The following is a 25,448-nucleotide window of genomic DNA, read 5'->3' as shown; positions in this document are numbered from 1 at the left end:
AGGTCCATAGTAACTACAAGTCTATTGCTACATGTTTCCCTCCCAGAAATATCATACGAAGTTTCAGCCTGATACGTGTCTTGCTTCTCTCAGTACCCACAAGCAGGTGATAGTTCGATATTCACCTCATTTTATTTTTCAGTGCTAGAAAAGGAGCCTAGGGCTTGGCAGGTTAGGGAAGCCTGGTCACTGAGCTAGCCCCGCAGGCCTGGTGTTGGTGAATTTTCTTTTCCAGTATTGGTCTCTTTTCTGTGAGGTATTAGTCTTTCTATTTCTGAAGTTTAGCTTTTGAAAAGGTCTTGAATCTTGAATTAGTCCTTCAACCCTGTGTCATGTCTACACAGCCCGCCTTTCCTGTGATTGCTGATTTCGAGATTTCTCTCCCACAGGTTTACCTCTGCTCTCTCTCTCTTTCAAGACAGGATCTCTCTACATATTTCTACCTGTCCTGGAACTTACTCATAGACCAGGCTGGCCTTGAACTCACAAAGCTCTGCCTGCCCCTGCCTCCCGAGTGCTGAGAATTCCAGAGCAGCCGTCAGGATATGTCTGCAGTAGCTTACTCTCTATTTTTCGCCTGCACTCAACCAGTGTACAGAACACAGCCAGTGTGCCTTGAGCATTTTGTCATGGAACACGTTTGCTAACCCAAGAACAAGCAATGCATAGTGAGCATCTCTCTTAAGGCAGGGGAGGGGTTGACAAAGCATGCCTTGTTCCCGCTCGACACACTGAAAAAAAAAATCTCTGCTGTCAGTGAGAAGAGGATGGCAGCGGATGGTTTAGGAATTTTGTTTCCAAGAGCCATATTGTCCTTGTCTGCTTTCCCTCGGACCGGGTTAGAATCTCAGAGGGCCACTACGCCGCATCAGGAGCGGTCCTCAGACTGAGCCCTTCGTGGCATGCGTTTGCAAGGCTCCCAGACTTCACTAGGTGGCCCAAGGGTGTGTGTCTCAAAGCAGACTTGAGTCTCCAAAAGAAAATGTCAGCTCTCTTGAATTATGTTGGGAGAGAAACGAGTTTCCACATGTTTTATGAGACACGACGAAGTGCTTGATACCATTTTATTCTTGCAGGTGATGAATTATTGGCTTTAGACACAAGTCCTCAGAGGAGTAACAAGAAGAAAAAGAAGAGGCCAATTTAAAATCTCTTGAAATTATCCTCAGCCCCTTTGACATTTTCCAGACTGCTCGCCTCACTTTAGTGTCTGAAATGCCTTGTGAGTGCAGCGAGGCGTGGCTTCGGCACAGCTCTTTGTTTTTCCCTGGCTTAGTCATTCCGTCCACAGAACATTGCATCTTGGCTGTTTGAAATCCCTACTGAATTCGGAGAAACGATGTCTTGGCATCTGGCCTACTTCCCTAGAACACAATGTGATGTTGTCAACATGGGCCAGTCATTCCACTCGACAATATGTGTGCCTGTCTCATTCCCAGCCCTTGAACTATTAGCAAGAAGAGAGTGGAAACCTGGGCTTGCCATACTTTGCTGTGTTTCCTGCCTGACCACATTACTCTTACAATGTCACTTGTGAATAACTTGATCAGATTAGGGCGAATCATGTGGTTGGCCAATAGCGACTGGAAGGATTCTCCGGCGTCACTTTGTTGCACTGTTAGGAAATGTGTCCGGATAGACCTGCCCAGTGTCTGCTGTCGATGCTCCGCTGTGCTCCTGCTGCCTAATTCACGAGATCAGATGAGAGCAGACTGTTCCAGCAAGTCTGTCTGCCCTGCCAACAGCATGGAGGAAGAGCTGCCAGTGGAAGTCGAGGGCCATGGGACCCTGAAGCTTGTTTTCACCGTGGTGTCAGCCGTGATGGTGGGTCTGGTCATGTTCTCTTTTGGATGCTCTGTGGAGATTCAGAAGCTGTGGTCACACCTCAGAAGACCCTGGGGCATCGCAGTGGGACTGCTCTGCCAGTTTGGACTCATGCCTCTGACGGCCTATCTGCTGGCCCTTGGCTTCTCTCTGAAACCATTCCAAGCGATCGCTGTCCTCATCATGGGGTGCTGCCCTGGGGGCACCATCTCAAATGTTCTCACCTTCTGGGTGGACGGAGATATGGATCTCAGGTAAGTCACAGGAGAGAAGCTCTGCAGGGTTTCCCTGTCTCTGCCTGGGAGTCAAGGGCACTTCTGTGCTTTAAAAAAATCTTGCAACCTCTGGGTGCTCTGAGGGGAAGTACTACAAACATCACCTCTCTCAGCTCCAAGCTCACTCTGCTGCCAGCAGCTTCTGCTTTTTTCCGACAGCCTTTTCTATCCTGAGTGATGGGTGGGACTTGGTTCATGTGCAGCAACTACGTTTCCTAAGCAGGAACTCATTCTATGCCTGTTGGCAACTCTAACCATCATTTCCCAGGACATCACCAATAACCCCATATAGCTAAAGATACTGATGGTAATAGTAACAGGATATGTAACCAGAACAAAGCCCAGGTGGCTCTCTCGTTTTGTCTCTTTTGCCCACATGGCTCTCAGCAGGGTTTCCAGACTATCCTTCTTATGAAGCAACATTTTAAGTGACTGCCTGAAGGACTCCGGGGCAGCTGATAGCCACGACTGATTTTGGGAGCGCCACGGAGCTCTCAGGATGATGAACTGTCTTGTTACCTTTGCTCCTTTAGGTTTAAGCCAGAGCTTATGCCTACTTATGGGTAGATAAATACTCCGGGAGAAATTAAACTTTATCATGTATTCACATTTTAACAGTGGTGAATGAATCACACAATTTTGGGGTCAAATGTTTTGATGAGAAGTATAACATTTGAAGAAAGAATTGATGAGTCAGTATTGGGGGAAAATAGAGTTAAAAACAATAGTCTTTCTAGATTTTTTTTTGCTCATAAACACACGTTTGCATCCTGCCTAGGGAAAATATTCCATATAAATTTAAATCTTTGCATGCGTATGCCATTTAATTGAGATTTACTGTACAATGAGTGAATGAATGAATGAGTCAATCAGTGATTCAGACTTGATGACCGAAGTGGGAGTTGACCTCCGTGAGTCAGCTTCAGGTCTCATTTCTAGTTCTCTTGCATGTACCGAGTATTTAGTGCATCAAGCAGATTTTTTACCTATACATTTTAATGGGTGCTTACCACATAGACAGCACGTAATTAACTCTTGTATGACGATGCCTATTAGTTACCCACTTACGAGAGACTTGAAAAAAATTCTTGATAGTTTTGTATCTCCACTCCTATGCCACTACTTGAAGTTCAGCGAAGCTGTCCATTAATGCTCACATGACAGTCATGAAGTCTGGGTCCCAAGGATTTCTGGAAAGAAAGGAGACTAGTGTTCATAGGTACCGGGGAGGTCTGGGCTCTATCTTCTCTCCTGGGTTCTCATAGTCACCTTGTAAGTGGCCTTTCATTATTCTGAGAAAATGATTCAAGTTGGTTAAGTAGCTCAACAACAGCCACAAGGAGAAGAGCAGAGTTCACACTGGAATTCACATCTGGTTTATATCTGTTTGTAACTTAGGCAGTTTTTTTCCATGACATTTGGCCGCATAACCGCGTCATCTGTTTGGAGTATGAGCAGAGGTCTTTAGCAGCGTTCTGAAACATTTCTGTTCTGGGAAAGAGAATATTTATTACCAACACCCTTGACTCATCAGCATTGTCACGGAAACGCCAACGAACAGAGTGTGTGTGGAAGATAAAGGCCATTTTGTTTCTTATTACCAACCTTATCTCTTTTATTTATTCTGATTTTGTTTTATTGAGACAAAGTCTCACATAGCCTGGGGTGGCTCTGAGTTCCTGATCCTTTTGCCCTCAGTGTCCTGGTGCTGGGATTACAGGTATACACCACCATGTCTGCCACCCACTCTGTCCTCAATCAGCTTTCTTGTTAAGACAGGGTTTCTCTGTGTAGCCCTGCTGTCTAGGAACTTCCTTTGTAGACCAGGCTGGCCTTAGACTCAGAGATGTGCTGCCTCTATCTCCCAAATGCTGAAATTAAAGGCATGTGTCATCGCTCCTGGTTAATCAGTTTTTAAACTTAAAAAAAAAAAGGATTTATTTATTTTAGTGTTTGTGAGTATTTTGCTTGCATGTATGTCTGTGTACCACATGCATGTCTGGTGCCCGATGAGACCCAAAGAGGGCATCAGATCCCCTGGAACTGGAGTTATAGCTGGCTGTGAGCTGCCATATGGGTGCTGAGGGTGGAACCTGGGTCCTCTGGAAGAGCAGCTAGTGCTCTTGACAGCTGAGCCATCTCTTAGCCCTAGCATTTAAATATTGACCATAGTAACTTGCCTGAGAATACATACACATGTACACATGTGACACAGAGCCGGGCACACAGTAGACATGCAATAAATGTTAGCTGCTTTGCTTCTTTCTTTCTTGGCAAGCACTTCGCCACTGAGTGCCCCCATCCTGTGCTTTTCCTTTTCTAAAGTATGATTTTAAGTTTCACAAACACAAACAACACAAAGTAAGTGATAAGAATAAAATAATATTTATTTTTGTATTTTTGAGATAGGGCCTTTCTGTGTTGTCCAGGCTGGCCTTGAGCTGAGAATAATCCTCCCCGAGAATTTTTTAAATGCTTGTGGATGTGACACTAATAAATGCTTAAATCTCAGTTCAAGTTTCAAATAGAATATTCTGTCTTAATGAGTGGAACAACACCCGTATTCAGTACGTTGCTTCACAACTGGTTACCAACAAAAACCACATGGAGTAAAACTCAGTGGCCAGTCATTGACAGTCATTCTGGATGAAATCGAAGTGTGCTCAATCCCACATCTTTACTTCACAAACGGGGAAACTGAGGCAAAGCTCTTAGAGATGACCCCAAGTACGGTTCTGTTGCTTTGCCTCCTTTATCAGTCTGGATGTGGTTTTTCACCTGTCCACCTTAAACAGGTGTTCTGGACTTGAGCAGGTGTCCACACACATGGCATGACGGTGCCAGGTGCCTTCCCAGGGCCCTGGGCTCCTCACCTTGTCTTCTCCTCCCCTAACGTCTTGTTCCTTCCTTTGTCCCCCAGCCCACTGCCAGGCCCACCCTCTCGCTGAGCTGTTCTCAGCTCTGGCTTCCTGTCATCCCCCACTCGTGCTTCCTGGGGTCAGGCCCTAGTGAATTCTTTCATGGCCGATAGCTACATCTTCACAGTGCTCTCTCCACACTCAGACTCTCTGTTATCATTTTGTTGAAAATAGAGAAAGCAGTCCCCAACAGCGGGTCCCTCTCTTGTTCATGAACTTCATTGATGGTACTCAGTGTTGGAGAAAGTAGGGTTCCCTCAGCCCCTCCCCTTCTTCTGGGGGGTGTGGGATGGAACTCAGGAGGGGAGATGCTAGGTGGAGTGGGGCCTGAATTGGGGCAGGGACTCCCGCACAGCTCAGGGCCTTTCTCTCCCTCTCATGTTCTTGCTGGGGTTGGGTTGCCTGGGGATTCTTACTGCTTGGAGGCCATGAGGACTGTGAGAGGCACCACCCAGGTGCTGTTGCCAAATTCATTGTCATACCAGGAAACGAGTTTGACAAAAGTGGTTATTGAGGGTGATGGGCCTGCTGACACCCATCACGAACACGGGGGCGTCCATTGAAGAGGATGACGACTGTCCCGGCTCCACCCTCCAAGTGGTCCCCAGCCTTCCTCATGGTGGTGAAGACACCAGCATCGCCCCGTTTGATGTTGGAGGAGTGTCACTCCTGGAGGATGGAGATGGCCTTCCCATGATGACAAGGCTCATTTTCTCAGCTTTGGCTGTGCTGTGGCCCTCTTTACGTGGGCTCACACTGAAACATGCAGACTTGTAGTTGAGTTCAATGGAGGGGTCACTGATGGCAACAATATCTGCTTTGCCAAGGTTGAAGACAGCCCCGGTGACCAGGAGCCCGGTATGGTCAAATCAGTTCCCTCTGACCTTTACCACGTGTCTTGGTTGAGACTGGCACTACCCGAGAAGATATGGCTGTTCGTGGAAAGAGAAGGAGCAGAGAGGCCGGCTTCCATTCTCGTAGTTGGAAATGATAACACTTCCATCATGGTACTGACATATGTACGCCGCCGTATCCCAGCGCTTCCCGAAGTGACCAGTTTACCTCAGCTCTCCAGGTTTATTTCCCACCGACTTCTTAGATGAAAGTGGCCTCCAGCAAAACGAAATACTTATTGTTCACTAAACACACCCTGGTTTTCTCATTTCCATTTGCCCATGGTCTTCAAATATCCTTCGGTGCTAGCTGGCCTGATCTGTCTGCTCCAGCCACGGTACGATTCTCCCTAATTGGTCTAGAAAGAAATTGGCTGATACGTACAAAAAGCTTAGGCGCAGTGTGCCAGGGCCTGGCTGAGCGGCCAAGCGTTTTTTGCTGGACCCTTTCGAGTCATTGGGGATTAGTCAGATGTGGACTGATCGCTTCAGCTGGGAGACAACTTGGTTATTGTCCACATGCACTCTTGACCCGTCTCTGTCTCTCTGTCTCTCTGTCTCTGTCTCTGTGTGTGTGTGTGTGTGTGTGTGTGTGTGTGTGTGTGTGTGTGTGTTTAGACCCACCAGATCTGCTCACAGGATTCTGAAAGAGGAAGCATGCAAAGCGTTGTAAGGCCCGAGTTTGAACCTTGCTCACTGTCTGTTCCCTCACATACAATACCAATGCAAACAGAGAGACCAGCCTGGTTCAGGGGTGGGGGTGCTGGCTGGCCCCTCCATGGGCGGGACTACAGAGTCACATTGCAGAGAGCATGGATAAGGAATTGGTAACATTTCCTGCAGTATGCTCTGTTTTAGATGGGCAGATTCTTGCTTTTGAGGGGAGAGCTCAAGAACTAGGCAGTGCCATGCAGGAGTTAAGAGCACCATGCAGGACACAGTAACAGGATGCATCACTGACTGGCAGAGTCATCTGGGCAGGTTGCGGAAATTATCTATGCTGCAATGTCTCCACTTTTTCTTTTTATATTTATTTGTTTGGTGTGTGTGTGTGTGTGTGTGTGTGTGTGTGTGTGTGTGTGTGTGTGTGTGTGTGTGTGTAGTTTAGACCTCTCATAATCCGACAGCTGACCTGTCATCTGTGGGGCAGGCATTAGAGCCCTGTGTCTGCTCAAGTTGCTGAACACCATGGAGCCGTTGATCTCACTGCACCTCAGTTTCCATATTTGTTTTGATTTGTTGTGAGACAGGAGCTCATGGAGCCCAGGCTGACCTCAAACTCCATTTAGCTAAAGATGTCTTTAAATTCCTAGTCCTCCTGCTCCTGCCTCCCAAGAGCTAGAATCACAGCCACGGGCCACCATGCCCGGCTCTCAGCTCCTATTTTGGTAAAGGACTCTCTGAGGTTCTCTTTTATCTTTAGATCATTATAAAATACACACAATAAAATGTACCATTGGAGCAATATCAAGTGGCATTAAGAACATTCACGTTTTTACACAGCCATTCTGCTTTATGTCTCATGTTTGACTCCTCGGATGTATGTGACTCACACGACGTTTGGGGTCTGGTTACTTAACTGACATAACACCCTCCGGGGTCCTCCTCCTCAGAGCGCTCTGTTAGCACTCCTCTTCTGTTTGATGCTGAGTGCTATCCACTGTGCGTGTCCTGCTTTGCCTGATCACTCCCCAGTGGCCACTGAGCTGTTTCTAACTTTTGTTTCTTGTTTGTGATGAGGTCTCACTATGTAGTCCTGCCTGGCCTAGAACTCAGTATGGCAGCCAGACTGGCCTGGATCCTCCTGCCTCTGTCATCCTGAGTGCTGGGGTTACCAGCACATGCCACCTTTGACTACTGTGAATAATGTGGCATGAAATGGGTATCCAAGTGTCCTTACTTCCGGCTTTCCAGCTTGGATGTGTGCTTGAGTCGATCTGAGCAGTTGTTTTCTAAGAACCATGGGAAAGGGACGAGAAAGGAATGATAGAACCCAAGCTTCTCCTACCCGTCCCTCCCTTTTTCTTTTTGAGATGGCTGGAGAGTGTAGCTCTGGCTGCCCTAAGCTCATTGTGTAGACTAGGCTGGCCTCCAATGTATAAAGATCCGCTTGCCTTTGCCTCCTAATTTTAACATTCCATCTGAGACTGTCTGATGGAGCTGCCTGTTCTCTGTCCCCAGAATGCCAAATATATAAGTTTTGGGTCACCTGCTAGAAGGTCTTGCAACTGTACAACTTGCTAGCCTCATCTCCCAGATCTGTCAATTACTTGACGCTTGTTCATGTATGCTCGGTGCCAGCCTGGTGGTGGCAGGGCCTTGATAAAGGTGAGTGAGTGACACAGTGACAGGGGCTTTGCCAGTGTTACTATAATAGCTTTCCCCCAAATGAAAACTGTCTATTAATGCAATTCGGGACAGCTCGCACAACCTCTCGATATCTGTGGAGGATGTATGTGTATATCTGTAATTGCAGAAAAAGGCTCTGGACACTAGTGGTAGTGACAACTTTGACCAGTGAAGTCCTCTTGAGCTTCCTTCCATTTCTATATTTGTTTATTTTTGAGACAGGTCTCATGTAGCCCAGGCTGGCTTCAAACTTGAAACATAGCCAAGGATGACCTTGAACTTCTGACCCCCTTTTACCCCCCCCCCTGAGTCCTGCAATTACAGGCATGCATTCCCATGCCTGGTTTTCTCCTCCGAACTGAAGTCCTCGGTCCTTGGCAAAGACTTTAGAAATAGTATGTGATTCCTCAGGTCTGACCTGGTCTAGTGGGGACTGTCGGCCTTCGGCCTCTGGATCTGACCTGGTCTAGCCTTCGGCACTTCAGGTTTTTGGAGAGAGCTGAGATTGAACTTGTGTTGTTGCTTTTCTTAAAACTGTAACAAAATACTTGACAGAAGCAATTCAAGGGAGAAGAGCTTTATTTTAGCTCACGGTGTCAGGGAAATGTCAGTCCGTCATTCTGCGGAAGGCATGGCAGGGACATGGGGCAACGGCAGGTCATGGGGTGCAGACCAGAGAACAAAGACAAGGCTGGCAACCAGAGATGGGTAGAAGAATTTCAAAAGGACTGCCCCGCATGACCTACCTCTGCCAGACAGAAGCATGCAACCTAGGCTGGCTTAGAGCTTGCTATGTAGACGAAGATGACGTTGGACTTCTGATCTTCCCTTCTTGACTTCCCAAGTGCTGGGATTACAGACGTGCGAAACCATGCCTATTTTCATGCAGTGCTGGGGATCAAACCCAGAGCTCCTTGCAAGCTAAGTTGAACACTCTACTGATTGAGCTACATCTCAGTTCAGACCTCAGCTTCCAAAGGCTCTATAACATTTAACTTAGTAGCACAAGCCACTGGGTTCTGAGTCTTTAAAATATGAGCCTACTGGGGGGCATCCCAGATTCAAGTAATACGTTAATTGATTTGTTATCAAGATAGAAATAATATCTGCACAGTTACTGTAAAAAGTGAGAAGCAAAAAAAAAAAAAAAAACATATGGAAGTTTGAGGTACAAAATGTGGCTTGCAGTACTCAGTACTCAATAAACGCTCGCTGTGAACTCCGTCCTAGGATGGTTTCTATGGATGTGATCTTACGGCACACTGGTGTCCATTTGGCTAACCAGATTTCTTCTTTTACAGATATGCCTTTAATTTGGAGAATTGGAGTCCTTGATTTTTTGGGTTTAGAATTAAAATAACGTTTGAATAACTTAAGTCCCAAATGCAGAATGCTATTGACTACCACCGTTTGGTGGAATGTGTGGATGCCCTTTGCTTGCTGTAAGGGAGGTTCAGGATTTACCTGTTTGTCCAGTCCTGCTGAACCTGTCTCGTTATTCTCTGCAATAGCTGATGGTGCCATTCTTCCCTGTGCGAGTGGAATCTTGCTCTGTTGAGGTCAGATAATGCCAGCGATTTTCCACCATGTGAACAGTGGAGGGATGCAGCTAGCCACATCCTCTGTTGATGCCGCATCGGAATTTCTTGGCAGGCACTGGAAGGCGTGGCTTCCCATTATACATCAGGCAGTTTCTGTGCTTCTCCAGCTCAGCTGGTGTTTACGGCAGACGGCAGAGTACCAGCGCTTCCCTTGCCCCTCTGCAGCCACCATCAAATGTACCACAGGATCAAATGATTCTACGGAGACTGGGGACAAGGTTTCACAGCCTAGCTGACATTTGGCTTTTTAAAGTGAGGAATCTCACTCTTTTCCTGCTGGAGCCAAAACCATATGGGGGTGGCGAGGAACATTCCAGACTCCATAATTCAAGATTAAAGTGATGCAATGCAGAATTCCTTCCAGGACTTGGTAAGCAGAGAGCCAAGGCATACAGCATTGGTCAAGTATTTGGAAAACTTCCCTAGGTACCATCTCCATGGAAACAAGCTTGAGAGCTGTGGCAAAACGCTGGTCTTCTTCTAGCTTAGCAAAAGACATCTTTGTTTGTTTTGGGTGTTGGGGATTAACCCCAGAGACTACTCTGAACAGAATAAAAAAGAATGCTATGCAAGATTTCTTTTTATTTTTAGATGAAAAAGTTTGAAAAGGAAAATTTATGTGGAAATATTGACTCTATATATTTCTTTTTTCAAGACAGGGTTTCTCTGTGTAGCCCTGGCTATCCTGGAACTCACTCTATAAACCAGGTTGGCTTTTTTTTTTTGTTTTGTTTTTTCGAGACAGGGTTTCTCTGTGTAGCTTTGCGCCTTTCCTGGATCTCGCACTGTAGACCAGGCTGGCCTCGAACTCACAGAGATCCGCCTGGCTCTGCCTCCCGAGTGCTGGGATTAAAGGCGTCCGCCCGGCCCAGGTTGGCTTTTAACTCACAGAGATCCACCTGCCTCTCCTTCCTAAGTATTAAAGGCATGCACCACCATTGCCCAGCAACCCTATATTTTATGGAGACAATTTAGTTAAGAAAGTCTGGTACTAGTTTAGGAAAAAAAAAAACAAAACAGATTAGAGTTTTCCAAAACTATTTGAATAAACTTGGGCATTTAATTAGTATATGATAAAGAAGGTACCTCAGTTTTGTGAGAAAAGTGTAGCCACACACTTGCCTCTCAAGACAAAAATAGCTTCATATCTTATACCATATAAAATAGAAATGTAAAATGAGTTAAAAATATAAACATAGACTATCAAGCCATAAAGAAGAAAAATGTAGGGCTGATGTCTGAATGCCCCCAGGAACGGAGGATATCTTCACAAGATGAGAAACTTAGAGGCCATGAGAGAACAATAGCCCTTTGTTGTTTCGTTTGTTTGTTTTTTGAGACAGGGTCTCGATTTGTAGCACTGACTGGCCTGGAACTCACTCTGTAGACCAGGCTGGCCTTGAACTCACAGAGATCCGCCTGTCTCTGCCTCCTAAGTGCCGGGATTAAAGGGGTACGCTATCACACCTGGCAAAAATACCCAACAGCCTTAACTATATAAATTTTAATTATGAGAAACATCAAGCAAAGTCAAAGATAAACAGTAAATTTATCAAAAAGATTTGAATCACACATGTTATGTACCTCGATTTTCAAAGAGCTCCCCCTAGGTAAGAAGAAAAGGTCAGATAAGGCAGACGATTCAGCGGGGAGGACAGAAAGAGGCTGGAGAAGTAAATGTGTAAAAAGGTGATAGTGAGATCTGTCTCTCAACGCTCTCAGGAGACGTCAAAGCGCCTGACCACATCTAGAGCAGCCCACTGCAAATGCGAGCTTTGGGAAAGTGTCTAGCGAACAGAAAATACCAGCCTTTTGGTGCCGGGATTTCACTTGGGAGGAGCTGTGCTGTGGAACTGAGAGTCATTTCAAGTCAATGCCTGTTCCTAGTCAGAAGGTTGCACAGTGTCTGTTTGGAGGAGAATTTTAATTCACTCTGTCATCTCTCATGGAGTCCCTCTCTCAGATTCTGTACGTTGGTTCATGCTTTCCAATGTTCCCTGTCGGGAGTCAGTGACTAGGCTCTTCTGTATCCAATGGGAATCTCACTCGGTGCTCGGATGGCTTCTTAGTATTTAATAGTACTTTGCACCAGACAGGTTTAACTTATTCAAGCCCCAAAGGGGGTTAATAAATTCTGGCATGCTTTCTTTGATCTGAGAGCAGTGAGCTCTGAGTAATGCATCCCACATAATCTCTGAGGAAGTGGGCCCTGGAGTTGCTTTGAAAAAGTGGGTTCTAGGAATTGCTTTTGGTAAAGACCAAATTCTTAATTTTTTTGAGACAAGGTCTCACTGTTATGTAGATCCGGCTGGCCTTGAACTCACAGAGATCCACCTGCCTCTGTCTATCCACTGCTGGGATTAATGGCGTGAGGTACCACATCTGGCCCAAGACTGCATATTAAAGTAGGTAAGGACCTGGTTCTCGGTTTCTAGCTCTCCCTCCTAAGCATTTTCATTTTACTTGCAGCATCAGTATGACAACCTGTTCCACGGTGGCTGCTCTGGGCATGATGCCCCTCTGCCTCTACCTCTACACCTGGTCCTGGAACCTTACACAGAATCTTACCATTCCATACCAGAGCATAGGTCTGTATGGGGCTTGGGTAAGAGTGGAGAGACCAATGGCGATTGTGCAGATAATAGATAATTACCAATTTCTTTATGTGGTGTTTAGCATTGTCCAAATCAATCCTATTAGTTTCTAGCTCTAGTTCTACTTCGTATACTTTCAGGGTTGAAGAGGTTGAGTAACTTGACAAAGACCATGCTGTGTAGAACTGAAATTTAAACTCAGGACTCTGACTCTAGCATCTAGGCTCTTAACCCCCAGGTGCTAGCTTTTGCTGGTGTAGTGAAATCCCCTAGGCAGGATGTTTATGAAGAAGAGAGATTTGCTGAGCTCACAATGTGTTTCACACAGTGTGTCTCACAATGGCTAGGTGTCCACAACCCATGGCGCATGTTCTTATGAGCCCTGCTCCCTGGCTGGGAATTTCATAGACTTAGAGGGACCACCCTCATCTCTAACCATTATATTTCTGTTATCTCTGAAGTCCCTGTGGTTGATTTTCGGAGGATTCTGAGAGAAATGGTGGCCCAGGTGTGATGGAATTTATGAGTAGCACAGACCGTACAAATACTGTCTTTCAAAGCTCTTGACTGCTAGCAATAGAAATTGCTGAGAAAGTATGGGGCATTCGGGGAGAGGGGACACTTTCTGATAGATTTTCTTTCTTTTTTAGGAATTACCCTTGTGTCCCTGATTGTTCCTGTGGCCTTCGGTGTCTATATGAATTATAGGTGGCCAAAGCAAGCGAAAGTCGTTCTTAAGGTCAGCAGCCCCTCCTCCACACAGCACATCACCAGACGCAGAGACTAAAAGGCTGAACCAATGAGCTGTCCCAGTACAGCCTGTTTCCTGCCCTTTGGCTGGGCGCCATGCCTTGTCCCTCCCATTGGCCCACACACATTTGTGACACCCTGCAAAACATGATGTTCTTAGTGACAGAAACACTCAGGCCTGACATGGGCTGAGATGGCCAGGACCTGTCCCTCTCCTGGGCTTCCCACAAGCACTTGCAAGGTGAAGCTCCTCCCTACAGCGTGCACAATGGAGCCCCAGTGTGTGGGATCCTGGGTGATTTCTTAGAACAGGATGAAGGGTTGTCTTGCCAAAGCATTCCCAGGCACACACCACTGGAGTTGTAATCGGTGACACTGTGTGAATGAAATCATCCCAAAGGCACGGAGGGGTGGCCACAGAATGGTGGGAACCTGGGTATCCTACCTTCCTGTGCTTTACGGTGCTGTCTTGTCTACTTGAGACATAAGTGTTCTTGCTAAAATGGCTTTTAAAATCACCTCGGGAGACACGGGTTTATGCTTCTTTCTTTGAAACTGAAAAAAGAATCTCAGTTGTATTTTACATGTATAAAGAAACGAGCGTTTGGGGGCTAATTGGAGGTTCAGCAAAAATGTCTGTTTATTGCAGCTTGGAGTTTATGGTCTGGTTCAGTCTAAGCTCCCTCTGCCTCTATGGGCTGCGTTCCCAGTTGAACAGTATCCAAAGAGAGCGAGAGAGGACAGGTGAGGGAGGCCCGTGTTGCACGCGCGTGTTGTGCACGTGTGTGTGTGTGTGTGTGTGTGTGTGTGTGTGTGTGTGCAGCGCTGGGTTGTCCTCATGGGATATGGCCCCTTCCTTCCCACACTCATCACTGTCACTTTAAAAGGAGAACATCCCCAGTGGGAAATGTTTACAGAACAAGAGGACAGCGTGATTATGGAAACTTTCTTTTCAAGTACTTTGTCATTAATTATTTTTCTCAAAGGGTCGTTAAAGGACAACTACAATTAAAAACACTCTATTTCAGCCTCTCTGTGTACTTGTGGTTTTGTCCATGTCAGTGAGAAACCAGATACATTTTCGGGATGTCAGTTTTGTTATCTGTAGAGAGTAGGTTTAAAAACTCCTTTCTTAAGTCAGGCGTGGAGGAACCTGCTTGTAATCCCAGCCCGTGGGGCACGGAGGCAGGAGGATGAGACGTTCAAAGTCATCTCTGCTACATAACAAATTCAAGCCCAGCCTGGCCACAGGAGACCCTTCCTAGTGTCCCCCCCCAACCAAACAAAGTTTTTCAGCAGTTATATGGGATTTATGCTAAAATATATTAAATGATATGCATAAACTAGAGCCCACAGTTTAGTCATTATTTTAGTGTTTTTATTTATTTGTTTCTTTATTTATTTGGTTTTTTGAGACCAGGTTTCTCTGTGTAACAGTCCTGGCTGTCCTGGAACTCGATTTGTAGACCAGGCTGGCCTCGAACTCACTGAGATTCACCTGCCTCTGCCTCCTAAATGCTGGGATTAAAGGTGTGTACCACCACCACCGCCGCCCAATGAGTTTTTTATTTATTTTGAGGCAGGGTCTCACTGTGCAGCACAGGCTGGCCTAAGGTCATGGTCCCACTGCCTCAGCTTCACAAATAGCTAAGATCAGGGGCATGTGCCAACAGGCCTGATACAATGTGTTATCTCCTACCCTTGGTCCCATTTGGGTTTCACACAGTTTCCCAGAAATGTCCTCACGATGGATGCTAAACTTTGACATCGCTTTTGAGAGAGAAAGAAGAGATTTTGATAGTGAGAGCTTTATGTGTGTTTCAGCATTTCCTGCTAGGTGGGAACCCCACGTCCCTGCTGGGTTTTTTTTTTTTGTTTGTTTGTTTGTTTTTGTTTTTTGGTGGGCAAGGTTACTGTGTATAGCTCAGGTTGTCTTGGACTCAGGCTGGCCTGGAACTTGTAGTAATCCTCTCCTGCCTTTGTCTTCTGAGTGCTAGGGTTCTAGATATATGCTATAGCTCCCAGCCAGATTTTGTTTTCATTAAGTCACAAAAATCAGAGACAGTACTCATGTGAGAGAGGATAGAGTATCCCTCCCCCTTACTGTGAGCTCAGACTGTCTAGTGGAAATGGGTACATCTTTGTTTTGGGAGAGAGAAGCAGGAGTGTAAGCAGTAGGATGGGATTGGTGGCTCAAAGGGGGATGGTGAGGTAGAGGGCCAGGTAAGACAGACCATGAACAGGTAGTTACCGGAAAGGGGCCTTTGGTGTTGGGGGGCGTCAGCTGCTGCTGTCATTTCCCTTTCTGAGGTGACAGGTTTGGTTCAATGTGTCACTTAGGGCTCCTGGGACCTGTACAAGGTAACTAGGTCATGAAAGTATCGCTCTTGGAAGGCATGAGTTGGGAGGCCTTGAGTGGTGGGTTAGCGCCTGTGAGGGTGGCTTGCTGCAGGGAAGCCTGACGCTGTCCCCGAGCTCTTCCACACACACACTGTCTACCACTCTTGTGCGCTTACACTGTGGTGATGCCATCCGTCATGGCACTTCATCAGTGCCGAGTGACGCCATTGCTCCTGTCTCCTGAACTGTGAGCTGAACGAACTCTTCTTTATAGAGCGCTTTGTAAGCATTAGAAATAGACTAAGACAGGCAGACATTGTCAGAGTCCAGTTAGCTCACAATTTCGTCTTATTTATAAAAACCAAGTCTTTCTGGCTCGCTTCTTGAAGGGGAAATACGCTGATCCTAAAGTAGGAAGAATTACAATCGTGTCCAACCAACCCCATTAATTTATAACTGGGTTCAGTCTCTTGACTAGCTTGGAGCTGGGGTTTTCCTAGATGCAGTCATCCTCCTATTCGGTCGGCCTTCCCTGGGTCCAGGTGTCTGCGGTAAATTCCAGAAATAAACACCTCATGTGTTTTAAAGTGGGCAGGCAGCATTACTTAGTGTGATCAAATCTTGCCCTGTCCTGTTTAGAACATGAATTGTCCCTTCGAGCATCACGTCAAACTGTGAATGCTGTGGAGGTACGACACCAGGCCCAAGTTCTAAAGACGCCTTCAGTTCCGCAGAGCCCTTCCTAGACCAGCAGATCTTAAACAGTCATTCTCTTTAGCATCTAATTAGCTTTCATTGTCAGTTTGACACAGTTCTCTGATCTGAGAGGAAAGCCTCACTTGAGGAGTTTCCTGGATCAGACTGGCCTTTGGGCATGTCTGTAGAGTTTGTCTTATTAATTGATGCGGGAGGGTCCAGACCACTGTGGGCAGCACCATCCCTAGGCAGATAGTCCTGGGCTGTAAGAAAGTTCGCTGGGAGAACTGGGAGAGGGAGCTTCAGGGATTCAGCCCCTGAGAGGCGACATATGCTCCAGTGGGTAGCTGCCTCCCTTTCCACACACTGGCAGCTGTAATTGAATCTTGTGGGTTAAAAAAAGAGGGAGAGAACACATGAAATTGGGAGGGAATAGTGGTAGTAAGGTAGAGAGAAGCAGAGAGAAGATGAGGATGGATTTGATTAGAGCCCACTGTATGCATGTATGAAACTTCCAATAAATAAAAAAGAGGTTAGTTTAAAAATATCTTAAAGTCTTGAACATTTTCCCATGAAAGATTACGTATTTATATAATATATAATGTATATTACATATACATTTAAAAAATATTTTTTAAAAAGAAAGAAAGCTAAACACGAGGCTGAGATCATAGCATTTCCCTGTGATTCCTGCCTTGAGTTCTTTCAGGAATGGACTGAGACCTGGAGGTGTAAGCCAAATCAACTCTTTTCTCCTAGCTGCTTTTGGTCAGAGTGTTTGATCACAGTAAGAGACAGGACACCAGGATGCACCAGCGTTAGCTAATCCTTTCATTACTTCTGTTATTTCCTATTTATTATTGGCATGTACTATGCCTGTGTGTTTTTTGTACCGTTATACACTGTTCCTGGTCAGAGACAACCCATCTGTTATTTTACTCTTAGTTGTTAACCTACTTCATCAGTTATGCCTGAGAAGAAAGAGCATATGCACTGTGTGTTATACAGGACCCAGCACTCACTCTATCACTGGGCACTGGGGAACACACCCCCTGTGCATAAGGGAAGGAAGGGGACTTTAACAGGAAACTTGATGTGACAACCTGAGTTCTTCTAGAACGCCTGAAGTTCAAACCTTTACACCTGTGCTGAGCATCACGGAGGGCAGAACCTCAGATGTGACTCCCCAGCACTTACCGTGTGGCTTTGCTGTAGGTCGGGGCCATTGCTGGCGGCATCCTTCTTCTGGTGGTGGCAGTTACTGGTGTGGTCCTGGCGAAGGGATGGAATACAGATGTCACTCTTCTGATCATCAGTTTCATTTTTCCTTTGGTCGGCCACGTCACTGGCTTCCTGCTGGCATTCCTCACCCACCAATCTTGGCAAAGGTATGGTTACATAACCTACAAGGGGTGTGTGTGTGTGTGTGTGTGTGTGTGTGTGTGTGTGTGTGTGTTCAGGACTCCGATTGTCAGACCTGTGTATGCTAGACACAAACTCTACCTCTTTGATTCATGCCAGGCTCTCTAAGCTTCTCTGAGGCGGGTGCACTGAATACACGCCACGCCAGGCTTTGCTCACTGTGTCAGGAAACAGGAGGGTTTTGCTTCACTTGTGGTCAGGAAGCTCGTGGTAATTCTTTACGTAGACAAAAGCCACATGGATGGGGTTTATCTAGTCAGGGTTACCATTGCAGCAATGAAACACCTTGACCAAAAACAACCTGGGGAGGAAAGGGTTTATCCAGCTTACACTTCCACACTGGAGTCCATCACTGAAGGAAGTCAGGACAGGAACTCACACAGAGCAGGAATCTGGAGGCAGGAGCTGATGCAGGGGCCATGGAGGGGAGCTGCTTACTGGCTTGCTCCCTGTGGCTTGCTTAGCCTGCTTTCTTACAGAGCCCAGGACCACCTGCCCAAATGGTCCCTCCCATAGTGGGCTGGGCCCTCCCCCATCAACCACTAATTAAGAAAATGCCCCACAGCTGGATCTTGTGGAGACATTTTCTTAATTGAGTTTTCCTCCCTTCAGATGACTCTAGCTTGTGTCAAGTTGATGTAAACTGTCAGCACAGGTGGTAGGATTGAGATCATAGTAGGGCATGAGTAAATTTTAAGAAGTTAAATCCTTGTTCATTGTGCCAGATTTTTAAAGAATTACTAGTTAAGAATAATACTTACAGGAATTTGTCTTAAATCTTATCATTTGGATTGGGGTATACATTTATAAATATTGTAAAATCTGAAAAGTGATAATACTCCATGTTGGTATGCATGCCATGGGATGAATGCCATAAAATAATAATGAGGGGGAATGGTGACAGAAGCCAGCAATAACTTTCTGAGAGGCAACTTAGTGCTGGATTGGCAGCCTCACATGCGCTCTAGCTATTAACTCAGTACTTTTACTCTGGTTGAGAACAGGGTCTTGCTATGCAGACTTGGCTGACCTTGAACGCCATGTCCTCCTGTCTCAGCCTCTTGAGTGATGGGATTAAAGGTGTGTGTCACCACACACATCGGTAATCTATTCTAGAGCTAGCTCTATCAGATATACACATGAATATTGATATAATAAGATGCTAATTGCAGTGCCCTTTTCTAAAGGTAAAAATGGAAACAATTTAAATATCTAACAACAGGGTCATGTTTATTTATGCTGCAGACATGTGACAGGCACCATGCATCAATCTCAATGATGTTGGGCGATGCTCCAGAACTGAATGTTAGTTTAAAATTTTTGATTTCTACTTTGTGGAAAAAAAGCAAAAAGAATATGGAAAAATACTGGAAGAAATGGCAGTTCTGAGCCGGGAAGTTAAGGGTGATTTCAGTTCTTTCGTATCTCCTGGGAATAGTTTCTGTTTTTCAGTAAGTGGATTTATTTTTGAATCAGGAGAGTGATTACAGGGAAGTGCTGGATTCGAAAGCCTGCTGGGGAAAGCTCAGCTTGCTCTTGAGCTGCTCCCATACTGCACCCCCAACCCACCCCCATCCCCCACTGAGCATTGCACAGGCACTGGGTGAGGCCCCACCCTGCTCTCTTCTTGTTGGACCTGACAGGTAGCTGTGATTACCCCACCGATGAGCAAGACCTTCAGAGAAGATTAGGACATAACCAAGTTCCTATAGCTAGAAAGTGGAGTTTGGATTCGAACCTGGGTTTGTTTCCAAGGTCAATGGTTAGGGGCATAGATTGTTGAGTGATGGAGATTGATGACTGCATCTGGAAAGAGAGTAAGAATTGTTATGGCCAGATGTTGTCAGCTGTCTGGTCTTTTTCATAGCCTGACAAAGATGGGCCCAGAGATAACTGCATTTGCTCTGTGAATGGTCCAGGTGGGTTGCGGCTTTGTAGTGTTAAGACACTGAGCTAGGAAGTTTGAGGGAAGGGCACTTTGCATGGAGGTGGGAGGACACAGTGTGTCAGAGAACCTGCCACTCAAAGGTATTCCCGCCCATCTCACGCCCTTGTTGCCCCCACATGGAATCCCAGCTCCACCTGAGCTCCACCTGAGCACCTTTGGACTTCATGTATGAAGGCTGCCAGCGCCTTACAAACCGGAGACAAACGGAATTGCTCTATCCACCCTCCAAGCTCCTGCCATTGCTTCCTTTCTCTCTCATTTTTCATGTTCAAGTCAGATTTATTCCATTATCTGTGAGTAGAAAGCCACAGGTGTAAAAGGGTAGGAAACGAAAGAAATTTATTATTGAACTTTTCACCAGAAGCAATCTTCCCTGATGTGTGCTTTCCATCTAGAGTTTTGGTATGCTTTTTAGTGTATTCAGTTTCACACCTCTGACTCAGTTTCCCACTCCCGTCTCCTCCAATCCTCCTCTGCATGCGAACTGGCTTGTAGTGCGAGAAGTGCCTCCTGAAGAAGTCACACTCACACTTGTGCCTGCAGCTTTCCTGGTTACACTCCCCTGATGTCGCTCACCTCTTCGTAGCATCACAACTCCGCCAAGCTCTCTGGAGCCACTGTGCCCCTTCGCTGAGTTTCTGTAGCATCTTCTGGCCCTGAGCATGGTTGCAAACCATTCTTGAGTCTTTTCTGGTGTGCATCTCGTCCTTCTACCCCAATTCCTGGGCCAGGGTTCTTGAGGCCCTATTCCACAGGGCATCCTTGCCGTATACAGAAGGGGATCCCAGGAATAACTGTCAATGAACACATCCTTTCAGTTGCCTGAGCCCATAGCTTATACTTGTCATTATTCAAAGGGAACACTCTCAAGGGTCGTTCTTTTTGCTAGTTCACGACTCTTGAATCTCTTCACTGCCAGGTGCAGGACGATTTCTATAGAGACTGGAGCTCAGAACATCCAGCTGTGCATCGCCATGCTGCAGCTGTCCTTCACTGCCGAGTACCTGGTCCAGCTGTTTAACTTTGCGTTGGCCTACGGACTCTTCCAAGTGCTGCACGGGCTCTTCATTGTCGCAGGTAGGTGAATTCCCTCTGCACACCAGTAACTGACTTGTTAACATTTTCAAGCCTACTCTGTATGTCCTGCTCTTGTGATATAATTTTAGCCTCATACTTTTGGGGACCATGAAGTATAAGGCCAGGATACTTTCATGCAATGGATGTTTCCCAGGAAATACTTAAGAAGCCATTGAGTGAGATCTTATAACCACAAACAACTACACTGTAAAAACCATCCCTCTAGCTTTTATGTCCTGCCTTGCTCAGAGCATTGAGCTCAGTTACTTCTGGGCTGCAGGGACTGCAACCTGAGCTCAGCGTCTGTGAAGGATTTTTCAAATACAAACCTGAAATTTTATGCATACATGTGCCTACACATGCTGTTCTCCTACCTGCTCAGCCAAATATGCATTACTTTGGGGTTAAATCCTTATGTATGAAAGGTAAATTGCAAGAAGGTATATATACACATATGTACACATACATTTATTTATTTTGGTCTTGGTCCCTGGAATAGGCTTTAGTAAGGTTCGTGATTACTGATAAAAATTGATTGTACACAATATACTTTTCTGTTGCTGTGATAAAATGCAGTACCCAAAAGCAACTTATAGAAGAAAGACCTCATTTTGGCTTACAGTGAGGGAGTGAGGAGAAAGAGAGAGGGGGGGGGGGAGAGACAGAGAAGGAGAGAGAGGGAGAGACAGAGAGAGAGAGAGAGAGAGAGAGAGAGAGAGAGAGAGACAGAGAGAGAGAGACAGAGAGAGAGAGACAGAGAGAAAGAGAGAGACAGAGAGAAGAAAGTGTGTACATAATGGCAAGGAGGCAGGGGAGCCGGAGGCTGGCTGAACATATTTCAACTGCACACAGGAAGCAGAGGGAGTGCAGGAAGCAGAGTCAAGCTGTGAAAACCCTCAGACTGTGTCCTCAGTGAAGCATTTCCTCCAGCAAGGCTCTGTCTCCTAAGGTTTATAGTACCCGGCACTGGGGACCAAGCATTGACATACATGAGCCCTGGGGGCCTGTTCTCACACTAACCCCCACTCATACTGACTATTATATGCTATTGTAACAATGTAATTAATGCTGTGATAACAATGATGTAAGGAGCACCTGGGGTTGGGGGTTTCCCATGGGATACCGAAATACTTCTATTAGAACAAGCTCCTGTTTCTGAAACCCAAAGGTTTGTTTTGTTTTTTTGTTTGTTTGTTTGTTTTTGAGACAAGGTTTCTTTGTGCAGTTTTGGAGCCTGTCCTGGATCTCGCTCTGTAGCCCAGGCTGGCCTCGAACTCACAGAGATCCACCTGACTCTGCCTCCAAAGTGCTGGGATTAAAGGCGTGCGCCACCACCGCCCGGCTCCCAAAGTTTTCAGGAAACACCATGTTGAGCTTCTTTGCATTCCTGCCCTAGCACTTGGACAAGTGCCTGATGCACAGTGAGCACCCCACAAGGGTTTGTTGACTGACTGAGTGAACAGGCTCTGAGAGATCTGATAAAGGAATCCCACTTGTAGCCGGAAAGAAGCATTCTGATGCGGCACACCCTTTCATTCCAGAGCTTTCTCGGCTCACTCCCCCCGCCCCACCCTCGTGCTTCCACACAGTCTCACGCAAACCAAGCAACTCTCGCCAAGCACAGATGAGTGTGTGGGGACACAGCAGTGCCCCAGCTGTGCTCCTTGCTCAGGTGATTTTTAACGCTGTTTGTTTGTTCCACCTAGCCTATCAGGTGTACAAGAGGAGGCAGAAGAGCAAACACAGGAGGCAGCACCCCGATTGCCCTGAGGTCTGCTACGAGAAGAAGCCCCGAGAGACCAGTGCCTTCCTGGAGGAAGGTGATGACGCTGCTGTAACTCTGGGGCCATCAGAGCCAGAACAGCAGCACAGGGTTGCTGAGTAATCAGCCACATTCCGTCATGTGACTAGTGGGAGACAACAGGCCAGTAAAGATGTTCACTGTGATGTGCAATCATTGGCAGGACTGTGTGGATAAGCAACAGAGAGTTGGATTCTTATGTTTTTCGTCCCTGTCTCTTGTGGGACAGCAAATGGTGGCAAGGTGGCTGGCAGTGAGCGGTAGGCATCTCCGGGCGAAGCTGGCCTCCTGTTGTGGATTTACACCCAAGAGAGAGAACGTGGTGTATGGAGATAGCACTCACACTGCAGGATGGAGCGGGTCTAGATCCACATGGCTTCTTGGCGTCAAGCAGGTACTCTGGAGTTCTAGGGAAGAGATACTAAAAGAAAATGAGCTTCAGCAACACAATTTTTAAGGGGTCAAGTATCTTGCAATTTTGTTTATGTGTGTAATGCAAGCTTAGAGAAAATCTGAAGAAGACGTGAAGAATCTAAAAAGTAAGTATCTGAGCTATTCCAGAGAGGAACAGACAAGTGCCTGAAATTTCCAAAACAGACTCATGGCACTTGCCGAGAATCTCCAAAACAGCAAAGATGATCCTTGAGTATCCTGTGCACCAAATCATCTAAAAAGCTTGGAGCTTATTTCCTGTGTGTTCTGACTGTCGACAAACGAGTATCTCAGAACATGTCTTTATACACCTGTCTGTGTTACCTACCTCATCCTTTAGAACAGTGGCTACGTTCAAGTGTTGTGTTATATAGGACTGACTGTAATTTATTTAACTCGTCTTTCTTAGTGGGTATCTCGATACCTTCCAGTGTAGTGCTGCTGTGAACCCTGACCCTCACACCCATGTCCTGTAGACTCCTTCCTTCAGTTCTCTACTGGGCAGATCCACTGCTCCTGAAATCTTGGACAGATTGCTCTGTCCTGGAAGGGCTCTGTTGTTCAATCTGAATCTGTTGTTCAGAAATGATTTTTTTCTTCCCTTTGATTTGTGAAAACGTCTCATTAAAGTTATATCAAAATCATGAACTAGAACACTTTTATGTTCATTTCCTTCTTTATGTGTTTGACCTGCTTTTTTTCCCCACGCTATTTTTATTTTGCCTTTTTTGAAGACAGGATTTCACATTGTAGCCCAGGGTGGTTTTAAGCTTTCCAAAATCCTCCTGCCTCAGCCTCTCCAGTGCTCAAAACTGCAGTGTGATCCACTGTGCTGACTACTTCCCTCTTACCGTGATCTAGGCAGCTGCATTTTTCCTGTGTGTCATCAAGGCTCTCTCAGCTTTGGTTTCCTTATTATGTCTGTTACTGTAGACTTACATTTTCTACACATTTTAGCTTTATCAGTCTTTTAGAAAATGTTGTAAAGACCAGAAGTTGGAATGTTATTTTTTTATGCAGATTATGAACAGTCATATGCCCCCTGTGGAGAAGCTCATGGCCCCTCTTCAGATGTTTACTCTCTGCAGGGGGTATTTAATGCCCCTGTGGTAGGTGGTGTCTGGCAATGAGTAAAATCCACACCTCCCTACCCTGACATTATTAAAAACGTTTTCCTGTATGCCTTTCTGTTACCTCTGTGAATGTAATACTTGCCTACCCCTCATTCTTGGTGCAGTGTGTTAAAATTCTCTTTTTAAAATCTGTCCTCATTTACTTTTGTTTCGTGTATGTGTGTTAGGGGCGTTGGTCCTCGCCTTCTGCCTGGTTGGGATGGAATCTTGTGTTAGTCACTGTGTGCCAAGCCAGTTGTCCAGTGCTCCCGGGACAGTGCTCTCTTGTCTCACCTCAGGAGCCCTGAGATTTCAGAAGCACTAACCCCTGCTTCTAGATGTATATAGGTGGATTCTGGGCATGCAAACTCAGGCCCTTTAGCCTGTGAGGAAAATGCTCTACCCACTGAGCCGTCTGCCCAGCCCAAGAATTTTATTTAATTATTTGGTTTTAGATTTCTTTTACATACATGGGTGTTTTGCCTTGCATGAATGTGTGTGCGTCATGTATGTCTGTGCCAGCAGAGGTCAGAAGGAGGAGTTGAATCCTCTGGAACTGAAGTTATGGATCAGTGTGAACCACTAGATGAGTGCTGGGAACCAAACCCAGGTCCCTCACAAGAGCAAGGAATCAAATGCTCTTAACCACTGAGCTGTCTCCACAGCCCTGATTCCATTTTTCATTTGGGGTCCTCTCGAAGAGCAGCAAATGCTCCTAACCATTGGACCATCTCTTTCCATGGTATTATATATATGATTGAATATATGATGCTGTGCCAATTAACCCAATATATAGAATTAATATATAATATAGTCTAATATGTATAAACATATAGTTAACCTAATATTAGGTTAATATATATTATAAACAATTTCATATATTCAATCATTTATCTCTTCTATGCTCATTAAAATGTTTCCTTTATCCCATAACCTCACATATACTTGTTTTTATTTATTATTCAATTTCTGGTGGTAGGGCCTAAACCCAGGGCCTCACACATGCCAAGTAAGCACTCTGCCACAGAGCCACACACACAATCCTCTATGGAATGTGTGTGTTATTGGGACCCTGACTTAATTTTGGACTTATTTTATTCATAAATTTTGCGGTGTGAGAAAATATGTAATCTGAGGTTAAATGCTTTACCCATTTATCCTTTAAGTTTTCTCAGTATGTGTGGGGCGTTTACCCACCAACCCCACAGCTCCCCAGGGTTTTCTTGAGTGTGAGCAGCAGGAAATATTAGATAGAAGGATTTATTGCGGAGAATCTTGCAGAGATAAACAGATAGAAAATAAAGGATAACCTCAAGAGGGCCTGGAACCTTTTCCAACGGCCCCACTGTCTCTGCCCCAGGGTTTTTATAGAGACGCCAAGGGGTGGAGCAAAAGACCTCCTCCCCCAGCACAGCC

The 25,448-nt window shown here is 45.8% G+C and overlaps 1 protein-coding gene across 1 annotated transcript; it reads left to right on the top strand.

Annotated features, from left to right (window-relative positions):
* The first annotated feature begins 1,030 nt into the window (after window positions 1-1,030).
* Window positions 1,031-24,277, top strand: Slc10a6 (solute carrier family 10 member 6). Its single transcript, XM_052735553.1, has 6 exons — window positions 1,031-2,078; window positions 12,330-12,448; window positions 13,105-13,193; window positions 17,456-17,628; window positions 20,530-20,687; window positions 22,394-24,277. The coding sequence occupies exons 1-6, from the start codon at window positions 1,525-1,527 to the stop codon at window positions 22,570-22,572; spliced, it is 1,272 nt and encodes a 423-aa protein (XP_052591513.1). The 5' UTR covers window positions 1,031-1,524; the 3' UTR covers window positions 22,573-24,277.
* The last annotated feature ends 1,171 nt before the right edge of the window (window positions 24,278-25,448 follow it).

This window comes from Peromyscus californicus, unplaced genomic scaffold (assembly GCF_007827085.1).
Source record: "Peromyscus californicus insignis strain IS unplaced genomic scaffold, ASM782708v3 Scaffold_13__1_contigs__length_99412109, whole genome shotgun sequence".
NCBI lineage: Eukaryota > Metazoa > Chordata > Mammalia > Rodentia > Cricetidae > Peromyscus > Peromyscus californicus.
The sequence above is the reverse complement of the archived record's forward strand: the minus strand, read 5'-3'. Positions and strand labels throughout refer to the sequence as shown.